The following is a 21351-nucleotide window of genomic DNA, read 5'->3' as shown; positions in this document are numbered from 1 at the left end:
AATGCTCGAAACCCGCATGAGTCCTATCCTGAAGCTACTCCAGAATCATCAGATGTTAGGGAAAGAATACCTCCTGAGGCTACCTTGGAATGTCGGCAGGGGCGTGGAAGACCGCGTAAGATACCGAACAATGACAGTCTCCGGCCTTTTTCGTGCTCACTTTGGGAGCCAACAACTAAGAAAGCGAGAACGAAAACGCTTACAAAGAAAATTGTTACTATTGAGCTTCCAAAGTTAGTCGATGAAAGAACACCACCGTCGTATGCCCAAAAAACAGAAGAGCTGCCCCATTGGAGTGGGACAAGTGTTGCACAATTACCCGATGGTGCGGAGAGAACGCCTTTGGATGGTCCGAAAGCGGAAGAATTGCGTAGCTGCATTGACAAAGAGGAGAGGAACAATGAGGAAAGGGCAATAGAACTAAACTTGCCTCCTCTTCATCCCGCGTCCGAGGAGGCACCGGAGGATTCTTCAAGACCGTGGATGTGGGATACTGAGATTCCGGGACCGATCCCACCTGACGTCTTTGAGCTACCATGGGAGGTCGGCCTTTTGTCAAATTTTTGGTGCGGTGTTCCAGCTTTGTGACCATAAATGGTTTAATCTTCTACTGTAATGAAAAGTGAAAACGAAACGATTCTTGCCAAGTAAAAAGGATATCCAGGTTGGACCTGCAACATCCCAAACTTTCAAGAATATCTTTCTCTTACTTGCAAAATGACTAAATCTACTCAACCAAATAAATAAACAAGAAAGGGTTCTATTGGGGAAAAAGAAAAAACCAACTACGACAATCATTGTGAATATGTCGTCTGCATAAAAGGATGCATGTGAACGGGGTACCCTAGCGGTAAAGGGGGCTTAATTCGGGATGACTGGTCATTGAAATATTGAGTTTGACTACCGCTGATGACTCCAATCCTCGTAACGAAAATAATTAGGTACAAAAAAGAAAAATATTACACTTACGCCTGTTGTTCTACACAATTTACAAACTAACCAAGGTGTTGAAACTGAGATTCCTTAATCAGCAAGAAGGCTCAGCTCCATCGTGGAGAGCACAACAAGTGGTAGCCTTGTGATGCCCTTGATACACTTTAAGGTTCTCACCGGTTGCCATTGACCACAGTCTTGCCGTTGTATCAGAAGAAGCTGCATATACACAAAGTCCGCATATGGGAATAAGCATTAGCTGGGGGCGGAATAAGGTAGGAGGGGGTGATCAATGCATGGCAACCCTCTTGGCCTTATTCCAACATACAGAATAACTATTGGATATGAACAAGCTAAACACCAAGAGCTTGCCTGAGAACGAGTCTAATAAGGCTCTGTTATTCCTTAAAATTATTGTTTTGGTCTTATTTTTGTCTTTTTGAATTCTTGTAAGATTCACGTCAAACTTTTTTATTGGTCATTCGTCTCGACAAGAGTCTAAAAAGTAATAAATTACGACCAAAAGCAAAAGCAATGTTCACTTAAGACTGGAAAATTTTTGAAACAAGTATCTTTTTTGGCTTTAGTGTCATACTATCTTAACTTTTTTCAACTTCGGTCCATATTTTTATACTTTTCTGATTCCTCTAGTCAAGACTACTGATTAATTCTAAAAATCAAGACGAAAAGCTAAACAAAAAATTACAAACAGTAAAATAATACAGAAGGTTCATTAACGCAACTTAAATAGGAGATTCATTTAGGCATCTCAAGTTCTACCGTTGCTATGGTGTTGGGGGAGTACGAGTAATTGACTTAAAAAAAGTTGAAAAAACTAGGGGTGAGCATGGACAGGATTGGTTTGGTTTTATAGTAAACCAAGAACCAAATCACTACACAAAAAGTACAGGACCAAACCATTAGTCTACGGTTTGGTTTCGGTTTCAAACCACGGTTTACTTAAAACTTTTTAATATCATCTTTTTTTTAATAGCATTGAAATATCGTCTTCGTAAACTATTTGAAGTATTCAAAATTATGGAGATAACTAAGAATTGATTTTCATTTATAGAAATATAGGAAAATTTAGGAATTAATTGAACCGTGGAACCACTATTCACTAAATAAAGCATTATATATTTATATACTATGTACTTTTGGTGTACCAAAATTATAGGAATAAGTTTTTTTTTTTTTTGGATAACATCACTGGATTACAACAAGCAAAACTAGAAAAAGTCCTTAATAAAAACTAGGAAAAGTCCTTAATCAAAATAGAATTAAATGCGGGCAGAATACAACTCGTAAAATGGAGAATTTAATTATAGGAGTAAGTTGTGATATATAGATGTTGGGAATAGGACGGTGAATTGAATAGATTAGTAATTTAGAAAATTAGTTGACTATATATAACTCTCATGTATACTTGGTGTATCTAAATTAAATGAGATATATAAATGTACAGTTTGTATCGGTTTGGAACTAAAACCATTAACGTAAATCCACAAACCAAACCATTTACCGCGGTTTTTAATTTTTTTAAACCAGAACCAGACCACCCTACTAAAAATCCAAACCAAATCATTTGGCTTGGATTGGTTTGGACTGGTTTCGCAGTTTGACGGATTTTTTGCACACCCCTAAAAAAAACTGTTTAGATACCTTCTTTATGTTGTTTTGTAATCAAGACTTAAATAATGTGGTACTAATTTTTTAGTTTCCAGCACCTTCATAAGGAATACAGTGTGTAACGAGGTGACTATTCACCTTTTAGGATTTCCCAGAAGTTAAAAGAGTTCAAGTACCTGTGATGAGAAAAGCACCGTCCACGGAAAAAACACAGTCCCACACCCAGCGTTGATGTCCTGGGAAAATACATAGATAAGATCAATATTGAATAGAGCTTGAAGAAGAGAGTTTCTATTGTTCCAAGGAATATAATTAGTCAAAACATAAGCTACGTACCTACTAGAACTTTTTCCAAGGTAAAACCACCTACGTTCCATATCTTAACTGTATTGTCTGAAGATGCAGTTGCCAAATACCTAGACACATAATCCAGAAGGAGATGAATAGAACTATTTTAATCCTCGATTTAAAACAGATAGGGAGAAAATATGACAGAAAGAAATCTAACCGGTTGGGCTCACACAACTCAGGTGAGAGGAGGCATTTGAGGATGTACCCATCATGTGCTTGTAACTTATGTAGCGGCTCAAAATTGGTCATAGTCTGCCGTAAAAGACAAATAAGATTCGACAATTGCAAAAGGTTGAGGTGGTAGGGAAACCAAAATAATAGAACAACTCCAAATCGATCAAATGACTACCTGTGTTCCTTGCAACAATCGCCAAACATAACATGTTCCGCGATTGTTTGCAGCAACCACCAAGCTTCCATCCCACATTACTGTTAAAGACCTCACAGCTGTATCCACCTCCGGCACCTGAGTGAACTCCATAGATATCAATTACTGATTTTCCCATACACGTGCATAAAAACGAAGCTTTCACTTAACATGACAAGATTGACTGGGAAATCTCTCTCACGTTTTTACAACCTATATTTCCAAGTCTACCCAAGCACATGTCTCCAAGTTGGAACAAAAAGAAGCAACACCAGAAATCTCATGCCATTATGTGGTGTAAACGATGATTCTGAATCCGATCCATTAACGTAAAATTGAAAATACGAGTACCAGCACTTACTAACTCACAGCTACATGAATTTGCTGTCAAATCCCACACACGAATGTTGCCATTTTGGTCCCCTGATATAAGCTCGGTCTGAAAACCGTGAAACGTGAGAATGAAACCAATAAGCAGACAAAAGCAGTTCATTTCAAAATGAATTACGTGAAGGAAATAAAGTGAAGAATTAATAATTAGGGAAACTGATGCAGGGCAGAACTATGAATCAAAGAACTAACGTGCAACAAGGACAATCACAAACGGGATAGATATAGAGAAACTCTCTCTAGACTCTTTGTCATTCAATAATATCAAAAACTGACCAGCCCTAAGGCTAACAACTCCTTAAATACAAAAACAAACCCTAACCCTACTAGGAAAAGGAAAAAACACTATAAATACGAAAACAAACCCTAACCCTACTAGGAAAAGGAAAAAACACTAATTTCGGAAAGTTCCGAAATTATTACATATTCTGAAAATATAAGAAAACATAAAACTTCTCCAACAAGAACGAACGTTATTGGACTTTCCTATCAAAAGTTATAAGCAAAAAGATTATTTCCTAAAACGGCAAAATTGGCCATTGGGAGCCCTAAACAGCCGAAACAGGTTAAAAAACACGCGGCACATGGCCGGAGGCGATGTGTCCTGACCGTTGGGCCGTTCCGGATTGAATCCAAGTGGGCCCAAAACCAAAGGCCTCGGTCACTTTTTTACGAAAAGACCGACTAGTAGGCTTGAGGTGGAACTCCTCCTCTATGCGCACCGCATCATAAACAATTCTATTGTTTTAGGAAGTAATCAATGATCCTAGTCATATCAAAGTGACTATTATCTTAAGACAGGCACCAAATCAAACCCCTATTGTGACTATCAAGATCATAAACCAAAAGTTGTCAGCATAAGCCAGTGCATGAAAAAAAAAACATCAGGAAAACAGACATTGGAAAAGTCAATTCAATGTTCTACAATGCCATCGCTATTTCAGTCTTGATTTGCAAAAGCCCCTGAGAGTTCTTTTTATTATCCCAAAACCATTTCACAATTACATGAAACATTCTGCCATGTCACATCAATGCCATTAGAAAATGCTTTTCCAGCTCCCTAAAAATGAGCTAATTAGACAGTTAGATCACCATTCGTCCCAAAAGCTTAAGCAGTTAAAGATTGACTAAGCAACGTATATCAAGATAACACTCCCCTCATGTGCTACTTTGTGCCGCCTGTGAAAAGGCAAATATGCAGAGCAAGTTGAGCGAGCCTGTCCCGAACATGGGATGGCAAATAGTTTGAATAAGGTGCAAACTAGCATGCATGACAAGGGGAGAAGAAGAACAGACTAACAAAACTTGAACACAGGATCTTGTGGAACCAAAACTTTGAAATCAAGTTAGATCACCAATTGCCCCAAAAGATTAAAAAGGTTAAGTGGCCCAAGAATGTATGTGCATGAAGCTAACATATACAATGAAGTTGGCAAACCCCATAAGCAAAAGCTTCTCAAGTCACTGAGACTAATATGACAATACAAGAGGGCCACATTTTACTACCAATAATTCCACAAGAGGAAAAAGAAAAAGAAAACTTCAATCCCCCATAAACAACCAACTGCTACATATACCCATGATAACACTCCAAGTTCTGTTGCCTTTGCGTGCTTCTGAACTATAACATGTCCTTGTAGAACTGTGGCAAAAAGATGCATCAACTGAAAGAGAGAGTGTACCTGATTTGGGTGCAAAACAACAGTGTTGACAGCTGCACGGCTTTCATATTCCCTCTGACAACCGGGTGCCCTGAGAATATCTCTCGGTTTATATCCAATCAAAGCAAAAACGAGAGAGAGAGAGAGAGAGAGAGAGAGAGAGAGAGAGAGAGAGAGAGAGAGTAAAAAATGAATATTCTATTTGCATAGTGATCTTTCAGCCACCTCAAGTCCCAAATCTTTACTGTCCCATCTTCAGAACCAGAATACATCCATTTCCCATCACATTGGAAACCCACTGCCATAACATTATTAGTATGTGACTCATAGTTCATCACCTGCCAGGGAAACAGTCTTCCTAATCAGCCAACAAAAGCCAGAAAACCATTTATAAATGAAGATATTTTAGCAAACTAACATGAGTACTCACTATTAATCATTTTGGTTGCAAGTTGTTATTATCGTGAATAGGTTGGATCCAACCAGCGGTACTAATTTTCCCCCTTATAATTAGGGGTCGTGATCTTATAAATTACTACTGAATACATTAAGAAAATGCCTATGCATGCATTTATGTGTTTCTATGCAAAGTATATAATGTATGTGTTCCTGATGTGTGTGTATATTGATACATGACCACAGAAGAAAAAAAAATAGGAAGTGAAGAAGATATACCGGCTGAGGGTTGTTTGATTCAACATCGAACAATCGGATATGGGGATTTCCAGCTGCAGCCAGGAACCTTTTATCAGGTGTGATTTCAAGCCGATTAACTTGCTGCACACATCATAAATCAAAATTTCATTAAGTAAATACCAAAATCGTCACATGGTTCCCCTTTTTTCTCACATATAAACCACAAAAATGCTATGTAATACCAAGTACCTATTAAGTTCTAGCCAATGAATGCCCTTTGACTTCATAAAGACCGTGATTAAACAACACAAGAGACAAGAATACAAAATAAAACTCAGGAAACTGGGCTAGCTCAGTGCTTTCAAGAAAATATTTCACTCATAAATTCTCACAAGCTTCCCTCATCTTTTGACAAATTTTTTTTTGGAACAGATTCTTGTATTAAGAAACAGCCCAAAGAGAGAAACAAGGGGGGGCAACCCTCAAACTCAACATCCAAGACCAATTAAGGCCAAACAAGCAAGACAAAACAGCCTACTCAACATCCACATTACTCGAACTGATTACTTGATTCAATCCCAAATACTACACTACACATTACAATGTTCAATAAATGAATCCCTTTTAACTGCATCAAAACCGTACTTAAAACACATGTGACTAAAGCAAGAATTAAATGACAACACAATGGGGCCACCTTAGTGGCAAGAACCTAGATCCTTCTTGAAGAACCTGGACTTCACATCGTGAGCTACCGGGTTTCCAACGCATCTCACGGGGTGGACCAGTGGTTACTTCCATTCCTCACCCCACTAGAGGTTGCTACTCAACACTTGCAGTCCGTTTGGACGGAGGGGTTTGGTGAGAAAAGAAAGGATTGCACATCCTCACCAATCTCACCATCCATTGTAACAATTGGTTCGAAAAAAAAGAAAAAGAAAAGTCCTCCTACATTGGATGGTGAGAAAAGGGAGAAAAAAGAAAGGAGAATCCCTTCATTTATCTGAATAACTAAACCGTATGAGAAATCGCGACAAAGCATGACAAATAAAGAGGGGAAAAAAAGAATGGATCTTAATTGCTCCAATTTGTTTCTCATTAAATATAATTACTTTTAATAAAATTTGGTGAGAAACCCACCATTTTTTCTTTTCTCTCACTTACTCATAATCACAATCCAAAGGACCTGGTATCCGCCTTTGATTTTCACTCCCCCACCCTTTTCGCCTCTTTTACTCATCCAAACAAGTGATTGAATTTTCATTTCTTTTCTGATCAAACACCTCCATCCCTCTATCCAAGAAGACTGTTTATACTGGTACATATGGGAAGGGAGACTATGAATAAGAATAAATTGAGGGTTTTTAAAGACTCACAGTTTCTGGGTATTGGATAGTTCGATAGCACCGGCCGCTTTTGGCCTCCCAGAATCGAATCGAGCGATCGTAGCTAGCAGTTGCTAGGATCACCGATGGTTGTTGGGTCATCTTCAATCTTCTTCTACTGATCAACAATCCAATAATAAATTCAAACCCATAACAAACAGAGATATGGAAGAAGTAGAAACCTTGACACTTTTACCTCTGTTAAGGATTCATTGGTGTGTTGATTGACGACAAAAGGGTGGATATTTTCCAGTGAAGTGTGGATCGTTAATCATCAATGAAGATTAGGGTTTTGACGGGGGTTATTGGAGTGTTCAACAGAGAGAGAATGAAGCATAGTATCAATCTTGAAGACAATGAAACGAGGTATTTTTTTGAGCCGGTTCAGGTCATGTGGTGGGTTTGAGGCTTTCATCATCTCCCCTGCTTACTCAATTTTTTATTTAAAGTTGAATAAAAATTTGGATAAAAATTTGATTTGGTATAAAACAATTCAATGGGCAAATACAAAAGGTAGGAATAAATTTAAATTAAAATTTGGATAAAAATCTGATTTGGTATAAAACAATTTAATGGGCAAATGCAAATTTAGGCATAAATTTGAATAAAAGTTTTTTTAATAGCATAGTTGTAAATTTGAGGAGGAGAAAATAGTCTTTTGCCTTGTTCGTTTCCTTTTTGAAAAAAAATTTCTAACTCAAAAAATACTAATTATCCCTACTTCCAATCATTACTCTCCATTCATTGTCTCTATCCCTAATCATTATTCTCATTTCTCTCCATTTATTAACCCTACTTTCAATCATTACTCTCATAAAAAATTTCTCAAAAACTCATCCAAATACAACATTCGAAAATTGAATAAGGATTTGGTTCAAATCAAATTTGAAAAAAACAATTCAAGTAAAACTCAAATTTGGTATGAGTTCAAGTGAGGAGTGGAGTGGTGTTTTGGGTGATTTTTTTTCAAATTTTAGTTTGAGTTCAAATTAGAGTAAAAAGTGTAGATGCTCTTAGGGGATGGGTTCAACCTGACCATCAAGTCCATATGGAAGTGTATGAGTACATACATTCATGTACGTATACCATGTACATATGTACTTTGGATTATAAAAATGATCCAAATCGTTCATTTTGTTTAAAATAATTTATTTACAGTCCTTGTAAAAAAATCAACTCAACCCGATATCGGTATAGACGTTTACGAAATATCCAACTTTGCTTTAGAATTCATGTATGGATTCTGTAGCAAAAGTGGATGTTCCCTTAATGCTTTTACCGATATCAAATTGAGTAATTTTTTACAGGGATCATAAGCAAATTATTTTGAACAAAATAAGAGCCCGTTCCAGAAACCTTCTTATTTTATAGGTATTTATTTTGGAGCTTTGTTCCACAAAATCAAAATAAGCAGCTTATTTTCACAATTTCAAACTCAAAAATAATGTAAATGAAAAATAATTTTTCAATTTTTTTTGCACTGTATTAAAGATCTCAATGAGATCTATCAAACAAGCTCTATAATGATAGGAAAATTATTTGCGTAAGCACATGATTTTTGAGCTTGAAAGTACATTTTTAAAAAATAAGTACTTATTCACCCTTTTGTGGAACACACCTTATTATTAGATAAAAAATAAGTTCTTATTCCGAATTGGAACGGGCCCTAAGCGGCTCAGATATTTTTTGTAGGACTCGAGCGGGCTCTAAAGTGCGTATGTACATGAGTGTATGTATAAATCTCCATAATTCGCAATGGAAATGGTTTCTCTACGGTTTTTTGTTTCTCCATGCGTTTTGGCCGGTAGTGAGTCTCCTGATCCAATTACTCCTCGTACGCTTGATCGTGTGGATAATGTTTCAAGAACTAGGAATTTGTGTTCTAGGAGAGTTTTGGCTCTTTGGCGGCATAGGGTGGAGGATATTGATTATTTGGCTATTTTACATTCAGGTGAGTGGAAACGGATGTGCATGGTCCACCAAAAGGTCCATTGTGATAATGGCAAGACCCTTCACACTTACGCTCGAACTAAGCGCAAACGAGATTGGGTTATAGAGGATAGTTGTCACGACCCTCACGTGTTTCGTGTTCCTCAGGGTCGAGCTATCCATGGACTGATTTCACCTCTGGTTCTTGTGACTCAGTTATTGTGTTTGGTCTTGTAGTTTGTTGGGTCTTTTCATTTTGCTTTTGGTCTTGTATTAGATGCTAAGTGAATATGACCATACTGTTTTTATATTATATATTGGATTTTGTTGAAAGACTCTTCGCGGGAAGAATAGTTTTTTTAAAATCTAAATCATTGATTGTTGAAATGAAAAGACGAGATGAGACTGTAGAAGCTTCTCTGCCGTCGGATTGCAAAATAGAGAAACGGAATCCATTCGTAATTAATAGAAACTCCATAATTCACCCAGATGAATTTGGTTTAAGTTAATTTATCTTAAACAGAGCCCGCATTGTTACTTGGAGCGTTCTTTTATTTAATTTTTCATCATAACTTTTTTGATGAATTATTTCTTCTCGACGAGAAAAACAAGTAGTAACATTTTTTTAATGGTGCACTATTGCTTTCTCTGAAATTAATATTGATCCATATCTTCATATTGTGTAAACGGTACGGGGCATATACATGGGCGGACTTACGTAGAGACAATCAGGATTACCTAACTCCCTCACTCAATTGGCATTCTCCACAAAGATATGCATATATTTTTGAATGTTTTGGTAATTTTGCTTCGTGACATTATACTCTCATCTCAATATCTTGCCCCAAGTAGTATTAGAATATTACAATCTTGCCTAACTTGTTTCACCAAGTACAGGATATTTTATATTTTTTTATTCCCATCTACTTTTTAAATCAAGTAATGCATATATCTTTTTATTTTTTATTAATATTTAATTTAAATTGAATAGAAGTTACAAAGATTAATAGGTTACAGGATTAGACGTGATAACATCACAACGAGAAGCGCGCACCTTCCAATGAATTCCAACTAAGTTGGCATCCATGATTACCAACAATCATATGCCACCTCAAACGAACCAAACAGCCTGACAAGGAATCAATTGTAGCTTTCCGAATACAGAATTATTTTTGTTGTGAATATTTTTTGACCATCGTGCCATAAAATCCTTGGGCTGCCCTTGGGCATATAGTAGTAACAGATTGCCACTAAAATTATTCACACATGAATTTCAAATTAAGCAGTGGAGTAAGAGCTCAAAAGTGTACAAGTTTATTTATGCGATCAAGTGGATAAATACAGTACAATACATTACGAGAGAGAACAAAATCCAATACAATAACCACGATCATCTCCCATCACCACAACACAGAGAAATGACAAATCTCAGTGCAAGAAAAGAGCCGCGAGAGAGAACAACACAGACGAACAAATCAACGTTCCGGAAACTGGAAATTTGAATCCGACTCCAGTTTCCAATGCAGGGATAGGAGCGATCGAGCCGACTTGAGCCGCCGCCACGACCACGGATGCACAGAGCAATGCCATTGTCACGGCAACGAGTATTTGAATTGCAGAGGTGCCCAAGTGTGCCATTGTTTTGGGTATGTGTTTTGGGAGAGAGGAGGAGGAGGAAGGACTTGTGGAGCAGTCGGGGAGGACTGAATCTCAATTTATAGGAGAGTACCGTCTTTGGTGAAACGTTAATTGTTTAGTCCTATGCCTTTTCTGTCACGATTTGTGGGACCGAAATGTGAGAACAGGTTGGCCTTGGGTCACCATCATGAAACCTAATTAAAGCAGTTTAGGATAAAAAATAAAAATAAAGCAGTTTGGGAGTACCATGCGGTATTACCTTGTGACGTTCTTGTTTACCCAGTAGAGGAATCGTAACAAATATTATGTGAGTCATCACTTCTCCCTTATATTTATAGATAGAAATAAGTCATCCGCTTAATTTGTCACTGCATATAATCGTTTTTGCTCAGTGAAAATCAGCATTGATAGTTGTAGTTGATGAAGTTTTTTCGTGATCCAAAGACTAAAAATCGTAGAAACAATGCTAGGATGTAAAGTTTTCGCTTTAAAGAAAAGTTGAGGGGATTGCTTAATTAGCTACCCACGATCATGGGGTCCATAGACAGCCCATTGCTTCCCATGTGGTTGTGAATGGCAAATCAGGCAGCTGTGACGCAAGTGCAAATCTTGTCCGGTCGATGTGAAGCCGCAACACGGGAGGTTCCGGAGTCTACCTCAAATCTTCTTTTACATCATAAATTTTGAATTGTAAATTATATTCCCCGTCCCAATTTGCTTGCTCGTTACGAGAATTCTCCTTGAACCTAGAGACCTTGGAACAACATGGGTGTTGGCCAACACCGGAGGTTCAGGAGTCCTCACATCTTTTACATCATAAATTTTGAATTGTAAATTATATTCCCTTCGTCCCAATTTACTTGCTCGTTACGGGAATTCTCCTTGAACCCGAGGACCCTGAGACAACATGAGTGTTGGCCCCATCCAAGCCGTCTATGCTCGACAATGGATGACTCAGATTTATCTCGGCTAAACGGCTAAGAACTGTTCAACCGAGATGAAATCTTAACTGTCGCCGAATGAGACCAATACCCATGTTATTCCCTAAGGACAGCAGGGTCCCCCATAATATTGGCTCAAAAGATTTTGGTTGAAAAGTGTATTGATTTTCACAAAATACCCTCTAAAACAACACAATTGCTTTAATAGTTGTGTTAGAATTTTACACTAAAAGGGTATAATTGGAACTTTGCCCTTTTGGTGGTTTCCAAATATAGAAAATTGCAAACAATTTGGGACAATCCATTAAGGAAACACGAGTACACAAAATGGGACAGAGGGAGTACAAATTTTGTATTATAGTAAGAATTATGGATCTGATAAAGTGTTTGAATGACATGTGTAGAATATACCCTCCAATAGAGTAGATGATAGCAAGTGTCATTATCGTATAATGTGATTTATAAGAAAAAAACTAAGTCCACAAGTGTAGGCGTGATAAAATTTAACCCAATACCTCTCCCTTTTCTTTATTTCGCAGGTAACCTTTCGATTACAGTGCGCACAAATTTAGATACAAATATGTCTGGATTTTCTGATGCATGAGATCTCACACCGTAAACATGGGATTAATTGACATTCGGACAATTACAAACACAAATGTCAAATGTGCCCGAACTTGTACACTTCCCTTTGTGTCCATAGCATTTTTGTTTCTGATATTCATTTGAAATTAGGTGCGAAGGTAGCTGTCAAGTTCTCTCAAATCTTAAATTTGTTAGTTCTAATGCTAGAAACTCATTTGTGAAGTAGATGCCCAAAGTCACCAGGGGAACTTCTAGTAAACGCCTAAAATCTTGTGTTTTTTTAACGAGTTCAACCTACTCTGATTCATTCCTTTGACAAAATTTTGAGCAATAAGGAAACCTCTCTTTTAGTAGTATGAAATAGCACAAAACTACATGTTCCTATCATGTGAGACCAAGCTCCCATCCAGTTTTCTTAGGGTTCAGTCCGATCCGATTTGGCTTTTTGTGGACTCCATCTGGACTCGTAATAACAATTAGAACTATTTATTTTGTAGAACTCATCAAAATATGATCACTTAAAGAATCAGCTTGACCGAATGTTTATAATTGCACGAGCAAAACATATTTGTAGACAGAAAAAAAAGATCATTTGGAACTTTAGACTGTTATTTTTTGTTCATGCGGCTATGGTTGTCTGATCAAGCTGATTTTTTATGTAGATGAAATAAATTGACACAAGACTCCGAAACTATTTTCATCTTATCCTACCAATTATTTTACCAATCAGTAAGCAAATAGGGAAATTAAAAGGATGTAATTCGCAATGATGAGACTCGAACTCAAACATCACCGGACTCGACCGAGCCCACTAGATGAATGCCTTGGTCCCCAGAAGTATCTGTTATCACTATTTTCCTCTCATTCTCTGTGGGGTGAACAGAAAACAAAAACACAACAAAAATTAATGATAGAATGGTGCAGCAATATAAACATCAAGTTGAAAACTAAGGACACAAGTTTCGGACTAGTCGAAGGTTTACACAAAACAGAACAGAATCAGACTGCCTTTTTAGATATCAAACTACTTCCGGCGGGATTTTTTGGAGGTCTTCCCACTTTCAAGCTTCTTTTGGGCAGCTTCGAATTCTTCTTCAGTTGGTTCCGAAACTGCTTCCCCTCTGCCATATTTTGTCACCATCGATGAGAAAAATGAATCAAATTGCTCTCTCCTCTTATCTCGACGCTGAGAAATAATTGCATATAGATCCTCCGACTCTTTCTTCGACCTGCAAATGAATTTACGTTATGACCGGATTGTAATTTACGGTTCAGTCCAGCAGAGGAAGGAGGAAAAGTTGCTTGTAGCAGTCAAAACTCAAACACAAATAACTTACTTCCTCCGGCGTCTTAAAGGACTAGTAGGAGGTTTTGTTGCAGATACTTGCTCAGCCCATTTCTGATATGCCTTCCGTGACTTCAGCTCTCCTACATGAGAGAAATAAGAGACATAGAAGCAAAATAAAGGCTAATCGCAAGCAAAAAAACAATACCAATGGAAAATCCCCGGCCATAGAAGAAGCTAATCTTGAATGCTAAGAGGAAGGGGTTTGCTCTTTACTAAGTAATCATTGGAAACAAGTCTCCTACTTCCGCTATCAAATCTGAGTATACGGAGAGTTGATACAAATTCTCACCTGCAGCTATAGCCTTGTCAAGAACATCCTTGAATCGATGTGAATCCAGCTTAGGATCCGAGCAGAGCATCGAACAGAAAAGTCTAATAAGGAAAACAGTTTAGGCACAAAATGCAAGCCTATAGAAGGAAAATATTATTATTTCACTCAAATAGGGATTCACCTGTTCATGTTACCCTTGTACTTCTTGTACAAGTCAATCAAATCCTTTTTTTCTGATTCAGATCCTCTGTAGTTTGCTTCAAACTCTTCAATATCAGCCTCAGTGATCTGCAAACAATGTAGATGTTTTATATAAAGCAAATATCATAACCTGCAGTTCGAAAAGAGACACAATTGTAAGAAACCAAAGCAACCTTTCTGTACATAGTTCGGAAAAACTCCTTCAAATTGTTAACCACCTCTCCTGCAAGGTCCTGCCAAAGGAAGAAATGAGACAGCTGCCTCTTGATCAACAAAAATGCAGCAGAAAATGATGATGATAATTACTCACGGCATCATCAACACAACCAGTTTGATCATAGAGTGCCCTTTTCTCCTCATCACCAAGAATTGATACCACCTTCTGCAATTGCTGGAACTTCTCTTTTGCCTCCTATACATAATGCAATGAAGGTTAGTAATGCAGAAAAAATCAGGGGGAAAGTCACATGGAAACTTTAAGTTTTTGGCCATGGGAAATCAATTCTCACCTCATCTCCAGGATTCTTATCCGGATGTAATCGCAATGCCAACTTATGATATGCTTTCTTTATCTCTTGTTGAGATGCTGTCTTTTCCACGCCAAGCACCTGCAAGGCATTTGATCACTTTTTTAATACTTACTGGCTCCGAGTCAAATTTGACAAATGTGGAGAGCACTTGAAACCAAAAGAAAACAGGAACCATCCATGCAATAACACGTGTTCCACTTCTGATCAATCAACGGCAAAACCCAGTAAACCACTACATTAAAAATAATGAGATGCTTTCAACCCTTAAACACTCTATTTGGCAACTACCACAGACAGATTAGCACCGGATCCTCATGGTTTCTCCAATTATTGACTGATAATCATAAAGACAGCCATAAAAGAGATGATCCTCCAACTATGTCAAGAGTGTCAGGCCGGCCTGAGTTGTATTGGATTTTAGTCGAGAGTCAAGCAAAAATTATGTAAAGGTTGTAAACATTGTGAGGCTGGGTACCTTTACGTAATATATCAAGTATGGTCTAATTTTTCCTAGTGATAGTTAACAAGAAGAGTCGTAAAACACTGCTCTTGACAAAGCTCAATGGAGAAAATGAACTGATGTAGCTGACCGCCTGACCCCAATTGATTGGGACTTACGGCTCAATTTGGTTCCGTTTATAGTTAACAAGAAGAGTCCGCATGTTACTTAGAATTTGTGGAAAAAGAACAATGTAATCATCTTCAAATGATAAGTTATCTTGCAACCAAGAACAGAAGATACAGTAACCGCATCAGAGCCATCCATCCAGGAGGGACAAAATTAACTTGAAATGAGGTTAAACCCAAAGATGAACAAATCCTTGTCCATAGCACGTAATATTGTCCGTTCAATATTCCACGAGTGAAATTACAAGAGGTCTAATATGCACGAACAAACTACTGATGGAGCTAAAAGTGGGAATACACGGATCACCAATTCAGTTGCACATAAAAGATAGTATGGAACAAAAAAAAAAAAGAGAAAATGGGAGCGTAGTATGAATGGAGACTAACTATGAGAAGGGGAATCTTTAGCACACTAAAAATTGAAAGGAGCGAATTGCAAGGACAAAATAGGAGCTATAAAAGATTTAAGGAGGTTAGAAGAAATTATAACGAGAAAAAACAGAAAAGGAGGTAGACTGTTGAAACTTGTAAACAGATCTGTAATTTTCGAGAACTTGTAGAGCTCCACCACTAGTCACACCATGACTCAAATGGTCATCCTTTTTTTTTTTCCTGAATTAAAATAGTCGATTGACTTCGTACAAACTTATTCCATTGACAATTGTTGAAGAACACCTTGAGGGCAGAATTATCCAAGATAACAGGATTAACTGCACTACACCCGTTACATCTTGCAAACGGAAATGCTTGAAGCCCATCAAGGATATGAAATTTCATAGTACACCAAAACTAAACATAAAAAAAACCTTGACTTTCCAAGCCTAGATTTGGGATCGCAGATGGAGAGGGATTCTAATCCCCGTAAGGCAGCACATGGTGGGGTGGTCCAGCAACTCTTTCTCAATTTTATAGAATAACCTCACTTGAACCAAACATTACGTATCATCAACTCAAAATAATACCCATCTTAGCTCACAAGCATAAACTACACAGCCCAAACAAGCATTGAAGCAATCAAATAGTTCAAACCAAAGGACAAATTAGTAACATATCAACAACTCTTTGCCTTTTTTCTTGGTGCCTATATTTGAAACTTCTTGATCAATTTCCTAGAATAACCGAAGTTGAACCAAACATTCAGGTAATAACAACTAAACAAGAAACCACAATAACCACTTGGACTCCCGGGCAGAAACTCAACACCATCTTTGAAAAGCAATCAAACAGTTCATTATCTGTCTTTATTCACCCAATCAACATTGTCTAGTTGAAAAACCAAACAGCATCTTTAAATCTAACAAACATTCTTGAAAAGAACCAATTTTTTGGGTCCGAATCACAACTCAGATGCACCCTCCAGGGTCATCCACATTTTTTTTTGGGTATCTACGCGAGTGCAGAAAATTGGCTGCCCCTTTCTGTATCAGCAAAAATTGGAAGCCTTTCTTCGCAAGATTTACTATCATTTCTCCAAAACCGAGCCTTACCCCAATAAATCAGGGTCGGCTACATTAATCCTTTTTCACCTTAATCTATTTTGGGACACGCACTCTTCAATCACATAGAAACCCTAATCATGTTCTGTGGAAAACATTAGTCTATGAAACGGTTTTGAGAGTTGGTAATTACCAAGATCAGGCAAGTGAGTAATCTCATCTATACAAAGAGAACCGTTCAATACCTCGTACAAGCTCTTTTCGGTTGAAGAAGAAGAAGATGGGTTGAAGTCGTCTTGATTTTCTTCCTCTTCCGAAACCCTAGTTTTCTTTCTCTTCCCCATCTTACGATAGACGCGAAACTGACGAAATTGACGATATGGAGAGCAATTCTAGTTGGCTGTGTATTTGTGTGTAGGAGTATTTCTTTATGTAGTTTCGTTAAGGAGAAACTATCGAGGCTGTGTTCCCGCCATATCTCTGATGAAATTTATAAATGTCCCGCCATCTGATGAACATCCAACTTACGGGATTTCTGTTTCTTTTCTTTCTTTTTCTTTTTTTTTTTAAATTTGACGGATCCAGTCGTCTAAGTCAACTTAAGAACACTTAAACTAATTCACTTCTTTCATGTCCCTTCGAGGACATCCGAGATAAAATTGGAAAAAATTAATTCAGACAGTAATCATGCAGAGACTAGAAAATTTCGCAAGAAATTAATTTTTTTTGGCATGACTCAAAATCCAACCCCGTTATTAGGAAACCAATGGTCAGCTTATGGGAGGAAATTTGAGTTTTGGAGGAATTAATGGAGTAAATCTTTTGCTGGGTGGAGATAGGAATGAAGAATTGGAACCTAACTCACAGTGTTCGCATGAACGAGCATGAGCATAAGAGCGCGCGGAAAAGAGTCTTAGAAACATCCCAAAATTATAAAATTAGAGAGAGTGATGATTGAAAGCAAGAACGCAACAAAAAAAATTATTTTAATAAGAATAAAACTAGAAAAAATCAAAAAATCTTAAGCAGAACTTAAAGAAATTGTTCGTTTGGGGCTTTAAAATTTCTGCGCACGATCCCCAATATATTTTCTCTATTTATCTTTTTCCACTCAAATCTCTTTCTAAACTTTCTTCAAAACCCAAAACGAACAAGAAAACAGTTTAAGGGAGTAAAATATATTCCAGTCATAATCTATCTAAAATACTAGTACTAAAAGATATATATACTGTAAATAAATTACTAAGAGCAAGTACACTAGATGAGCAAAAATACAGTTTTTGCTATTTTACCTAAGAGAAACATAAAAAATAGTCTACACCAAATGAGCTAAAAGATGAGTTAAAATGCATTTGTGAATAGTTTTTTTTGATCCTCGCATTTGTGAATAGTTGTTCTCTATTTTTACCTATGCACTATTCATACTCCTTTCTTTTTTTATTATTTCTTTCTCTCTCTCCTCCCTCCTTTCTCCTCTCTTTAAACAATAAAGATAATAAAAAAATGAGTGAAAAATATATATTTTAATTGGAGTTAGGTAAAATAGATAATATTAGTATAGTATTGAAAGAGATGTGAGTAGGTAAAATGAAAAAAGTGCACTATTAATTAATATTTTTACATTTTCATTGGTGTACATGCTCTAATATCCAAACACGCCTAGAATGTAATAAGGGGAATTAACGACGGTTCAGTTCAGCGGCTTCAGCCATCTACCGGCCCAGGCTCCCAGCAATATTCTTGCTTCCATCTTACTCCTAGAATTGCAACTGATGATGTCATCATCCAAACAAACCCTCCAACAGTAAGTACTATTGGAAATTTGAGTTGTCTGGCGGGATTTACCATCTGGGTAATGCAACTAACTGGGTTCTTGAGAAACATTATTAGCATTGGGTTTGGTTTCTCCTTAGAAAGATCTCGTCTTTATCAGTCAAAGTTGTTGCAGAAAAAAGGGTCCTTGAATTGATCAAGCCTTCACTACAGAAGACAGACGGAAGAGAAAACAAAGAAAATGTCCGACTATCTGCCTCCGGAAGTGTGGATAAACGTCCTGAAGAGGCTACCGGTCAAGTCCCTCCTGCGATTCAGGAGCGTATGCAAGGAATGGTATTCTCTCATCACAAACCCTCATTTCATTTCTCAGCACCTCGACGCATCACTGGCCACCCCTCGCACACTCGTTAGGTACATAACCCAGAATCCGGATCCCCCTGATTGTCCGCTGATAGAGCATTATTCGTTCCGATTAGATAACAGCCATGGTTTTGATGAGTACGCAGAACACGAGTCCCCAACCAAGAACCCGGGTTCTCGGTTCCATATCTTTGGTAGTTGTAACGGGTTGCTCTGTCTCTATGGTTGTCTGGCGGAAAACTCTTTTCCTAAATTACTTTTATGGAACCCATTGGTCGGGAAAAGCTTGGCCGTTCCAGGACTGGGAGCCGGTGGCTGGTTTCAAACTTTTGGATTTGGGTTTGATGAGTTGAGAAACGATCACAAGGTGGTGGCGATTTTGGCGCTAGACATCCAAGGATTTCAGCCTCGGGTTGAGATTTACTCTCTCAACTCTGGCATGTGGCGAGAGATTAGTCCTGAGGCCCTTCGATGTCCTGTCCCCTTTAAATTCCCGCAGGCCTATTTAAATGGGGTTGCACATTGGGTTGCAACCGATCCTAGAACACAAAGTAGCGATGCCAAACATTCCTGTATTGTGACGTTTGGCTTCAAGGATGAGGTGTTTGGTGAGATGACATTACCAGCGACAAGAAGTATGCTATCGGAGATCACGATGGAGTATCTGACTGTATTGCAGGACTCACTTTCTTTTGTCAATATTGCTAACGACTTGGGAGATGGTGAGCATCCCAGTTGTTGGGTTTGGGTGATGGAAAAGTATGGTGGGGAGGAGTCTTGGACTTTACTATTCCGAGTTGACACTAGTAGTGTATTGGATTGGCCGGTTGGCTTTAGGATGAATGGTGAATTGGCCATGGAGACAAGGGAGGCATCCTTGGTTTCCTATGACCCTGAAAGCAAACAAGTCAAGGATCTTGGAATCCACGGCTGTGAACTAGTACAAAATGAAAACGCACGGCGCACTCGTTCATTTTACATGGGGAAGTACGTGGAGAGCCTTATTTTGCTGGAAAGGGAGGCGAGCGCTCCTGAGCATACGGGTACCATTGATGAATATTCACTATTTGTTGCGGAGTTCAAAAGGGCAGTGGATGTTATATTGAGGATTCTCACGGGGGAAGAAGAAGACTGATACGCTGCTTTTGTAGAACAACAAGAAGACTTGATGGAATCTTATGCAGAATGAAGATAATGGAGCTCAGAAATCAAGAAGCTCTATTGAAAACAGCTGAAGAAGAGAAGGAAAGATATGTGTCCTCACTTTAGTATGGAAAGCAGCTTATATTTTATACTGTTAGGTTTTGCGGTTGTGAGATGCATTGTTTGAATGCTAAAAAGACAGTTTATCTGTAGATGAATTCACCGGTCTTTCGTATTGAAGGGAACAAGCTGGTCGTGTTCTGTTTGTTTTCTTTAGAAGCCAAATCAGAAACACAAGGGTTGATATGTTTCCATTAGAACATTGTGGTACCCGAGTTATGTATGCCAATATCAACTTTTTTCTTTGTATGATAATCTTCTGCTTGGAGTAATCGTTCATGCTGAGTGACTACTCCCCCACAAGAATCGACCTGTCCCATTGAGAAAGCATCTCCAACCATCCTTATATATAGGGAAATGATTTTCACACTCCCCGTTTTACAATCCACACTCTCTTTTTTTGTCTTTATCCACATGAATTTATGATGTTGCCCTTGGATGTGTGAATAAGTGTATTGAAAAAAGGACAACATAGCAAATTAATGTGGATAAAGACAAAAATAGGAGTGTGGATTGTAAAAAAAGGAGCATGAAAATCACTTCCCATATTTCTATGGATGTTCCTCTTTTGCGCTGATCAGTAAATTTACCCCTTGAGCATACAATTAATGGTTCAAATTTCTAAAAATTATTACTGTTGGTGATGCCTTTGAAATGAGACCAATGATTGATACATGTTCATAATATTGGACGAAACTAAATTAAACCTTGAAAAAATTGAGTTTTGGAGAGAAATGAATAAGTTTCCAGAGCCGATATATAAATGAAGAGATGTTTCACAATTGGTTTTGCTGTTAGACAATGCAGTCTCCATATAATTGTGTTAGGTTTTTTTTTTCTTTCTTAAAAGCAAGAACAAATTGCCCAATGGACATGGTTTTAACATGTTCAATCCCTTTATTGTCAGTGTATAGATTGTTTCATGCCTGCAAGGAGATTGAAATATATGAAACTACGAGCAAATTTACCAAAAGGTGTTTGCAAGGAAATATGCAGCATCTTCATCTTCATGATTTGAGTTCTCTTTTTCCTTTTGGAAGAGACATGATTCGAATTCTGAACTTGACCAAAGTTTAAACCGGGTATTTTTATTA

At 37.7% G+C, this 21351-nt stretch overlaps 3 protein-coding genes across 6 annotated transcripts; 1 reads left to right on the top strand and 2 right to left on the bottom strand.

The window, feature by feature from the left end:
- Nucleotides 1-740: 740 nt before the first annotated feature.
- On the bottom strand, nucleotides 741-7775 carry LOC131322734 (target of rapamycin complex subunit LST8-1). Of its 2 annotated transcripts, none has more exons than XM_058354155.1 (11): nucleotides 7549-7775; nucleotides 7344-7470; nucleotides 6007-6108; nucleotides 5557-5669; nucleotides 5353-5422; nucleotides 3642-3719; nucleotides 3263-3379; nucleotides 3071-3165; nucleotides 2899-2978; nucleotides 2739-2798; nucleotides 741-1152 (listed from the first exon to the last, which is right to left on the bottom strand). In XM_058354155.1, the coding sequence occupies exons 2-11, from the start codon at nucleotides 7452-7454 to the stop codon at nucleotides 1028-1030; spliced, it is 951 nt and encodes a 316-aa protein (XP_058210138.1). In that variant the 5' UTR covers nucleotides 7455-7470; nucleotides 7549-7775; the 3' UTR covers nucleotides 741-1027. The 2 variants fall into 2 exon arrangements, with proteins under 2 accessions (XP_058210138.1, XP_058210139.1); XM_058354156.1 differs by having other exon boundaries at nucleotides 7344-7467.
- Nucleotides 7776-13336: 5561 nt separating this feature from the next.
- On the bottom strand, nucleotides 13337-17435 carry LOC131322322 (chaperone protein dnaJ 6-like). Of its 3 annotated transcripts, none has more exons than XM_058353611.1 (9): nucleotides 17308-17435; nucleotides 17104-17260; nucleotides 14775-14873; nucleotides 14576-14677; nucleotides 14439-14498; nucleotides 14246-14352; nucleotides 14083-14165; nucleotides 13783-13873; nucleotides 13337-13674 (listed from the first exon to the last, which is right to left on the bottom strand). In XM_058353611.1, exons 2-9 carry the CDS (start codon nucleotides 17200-17202, stop codon nucleotides 13470-13472), a joined length of 846 nt encoding a protein of 281 aa, XP_058209594.1. In that variant the 5' UTR covers nucleotides 17203-17260; nucleotides 17308-17435; the 3' UTR covers nucleotides 13337-13469. The 3 variants fall into 3 exon arrangements, with proteins under 3 accessions (XP_058209594.1, XP_058209595.1, XP_058209593.1); XM_058353612.1 differs by having other exon boundaries at nucleotides 17104-17257; nucleotides 17305-17367; XM_058353610.1 differs by having other exon boundaries at nucleotides 17104-17395.
- Nucleotides 17436-18754: 1319 nt separating this feature from the next.
- Nucleotides 18755-20529, top strand: LOC131322475 (F-box protein At3g07870-like). The gene has a single exon (XM_058353805.1). It carries the CDS (start codon nucleotides 18873-18875, stop codon nucleotides 20127-20129), a length of 1257 nt encoding a protein of 418 aa, XP_058209788.1. The 5' UTR covers nucleotides 18755-18872; the 3' UTR covers nucleotides 20130-20529.
- The last annotated feature ends 822 nt before the right edge of the window (nucleotides 20530-21351 follow it).

This window comes from Rhododendron vialii, chromosome 4a, assembly GCF_030253575.1.
Source record: "Rhododendron vialii isolate Sample 1 chromosome 4a, ASM3025357v1".
Taxonomy (NCBI): Eukaryota; Viridiplantae; Streptophyta; class Magnoliopsida; order Ericales; family Ericaceae; genus Rhododendron; species Rhododendron vialii.
The sequence above is the reverse complement of the archived record's forward strand: the minus strand, read 5'-3'. Positions and strand labels throughout refer to the sequence as shown.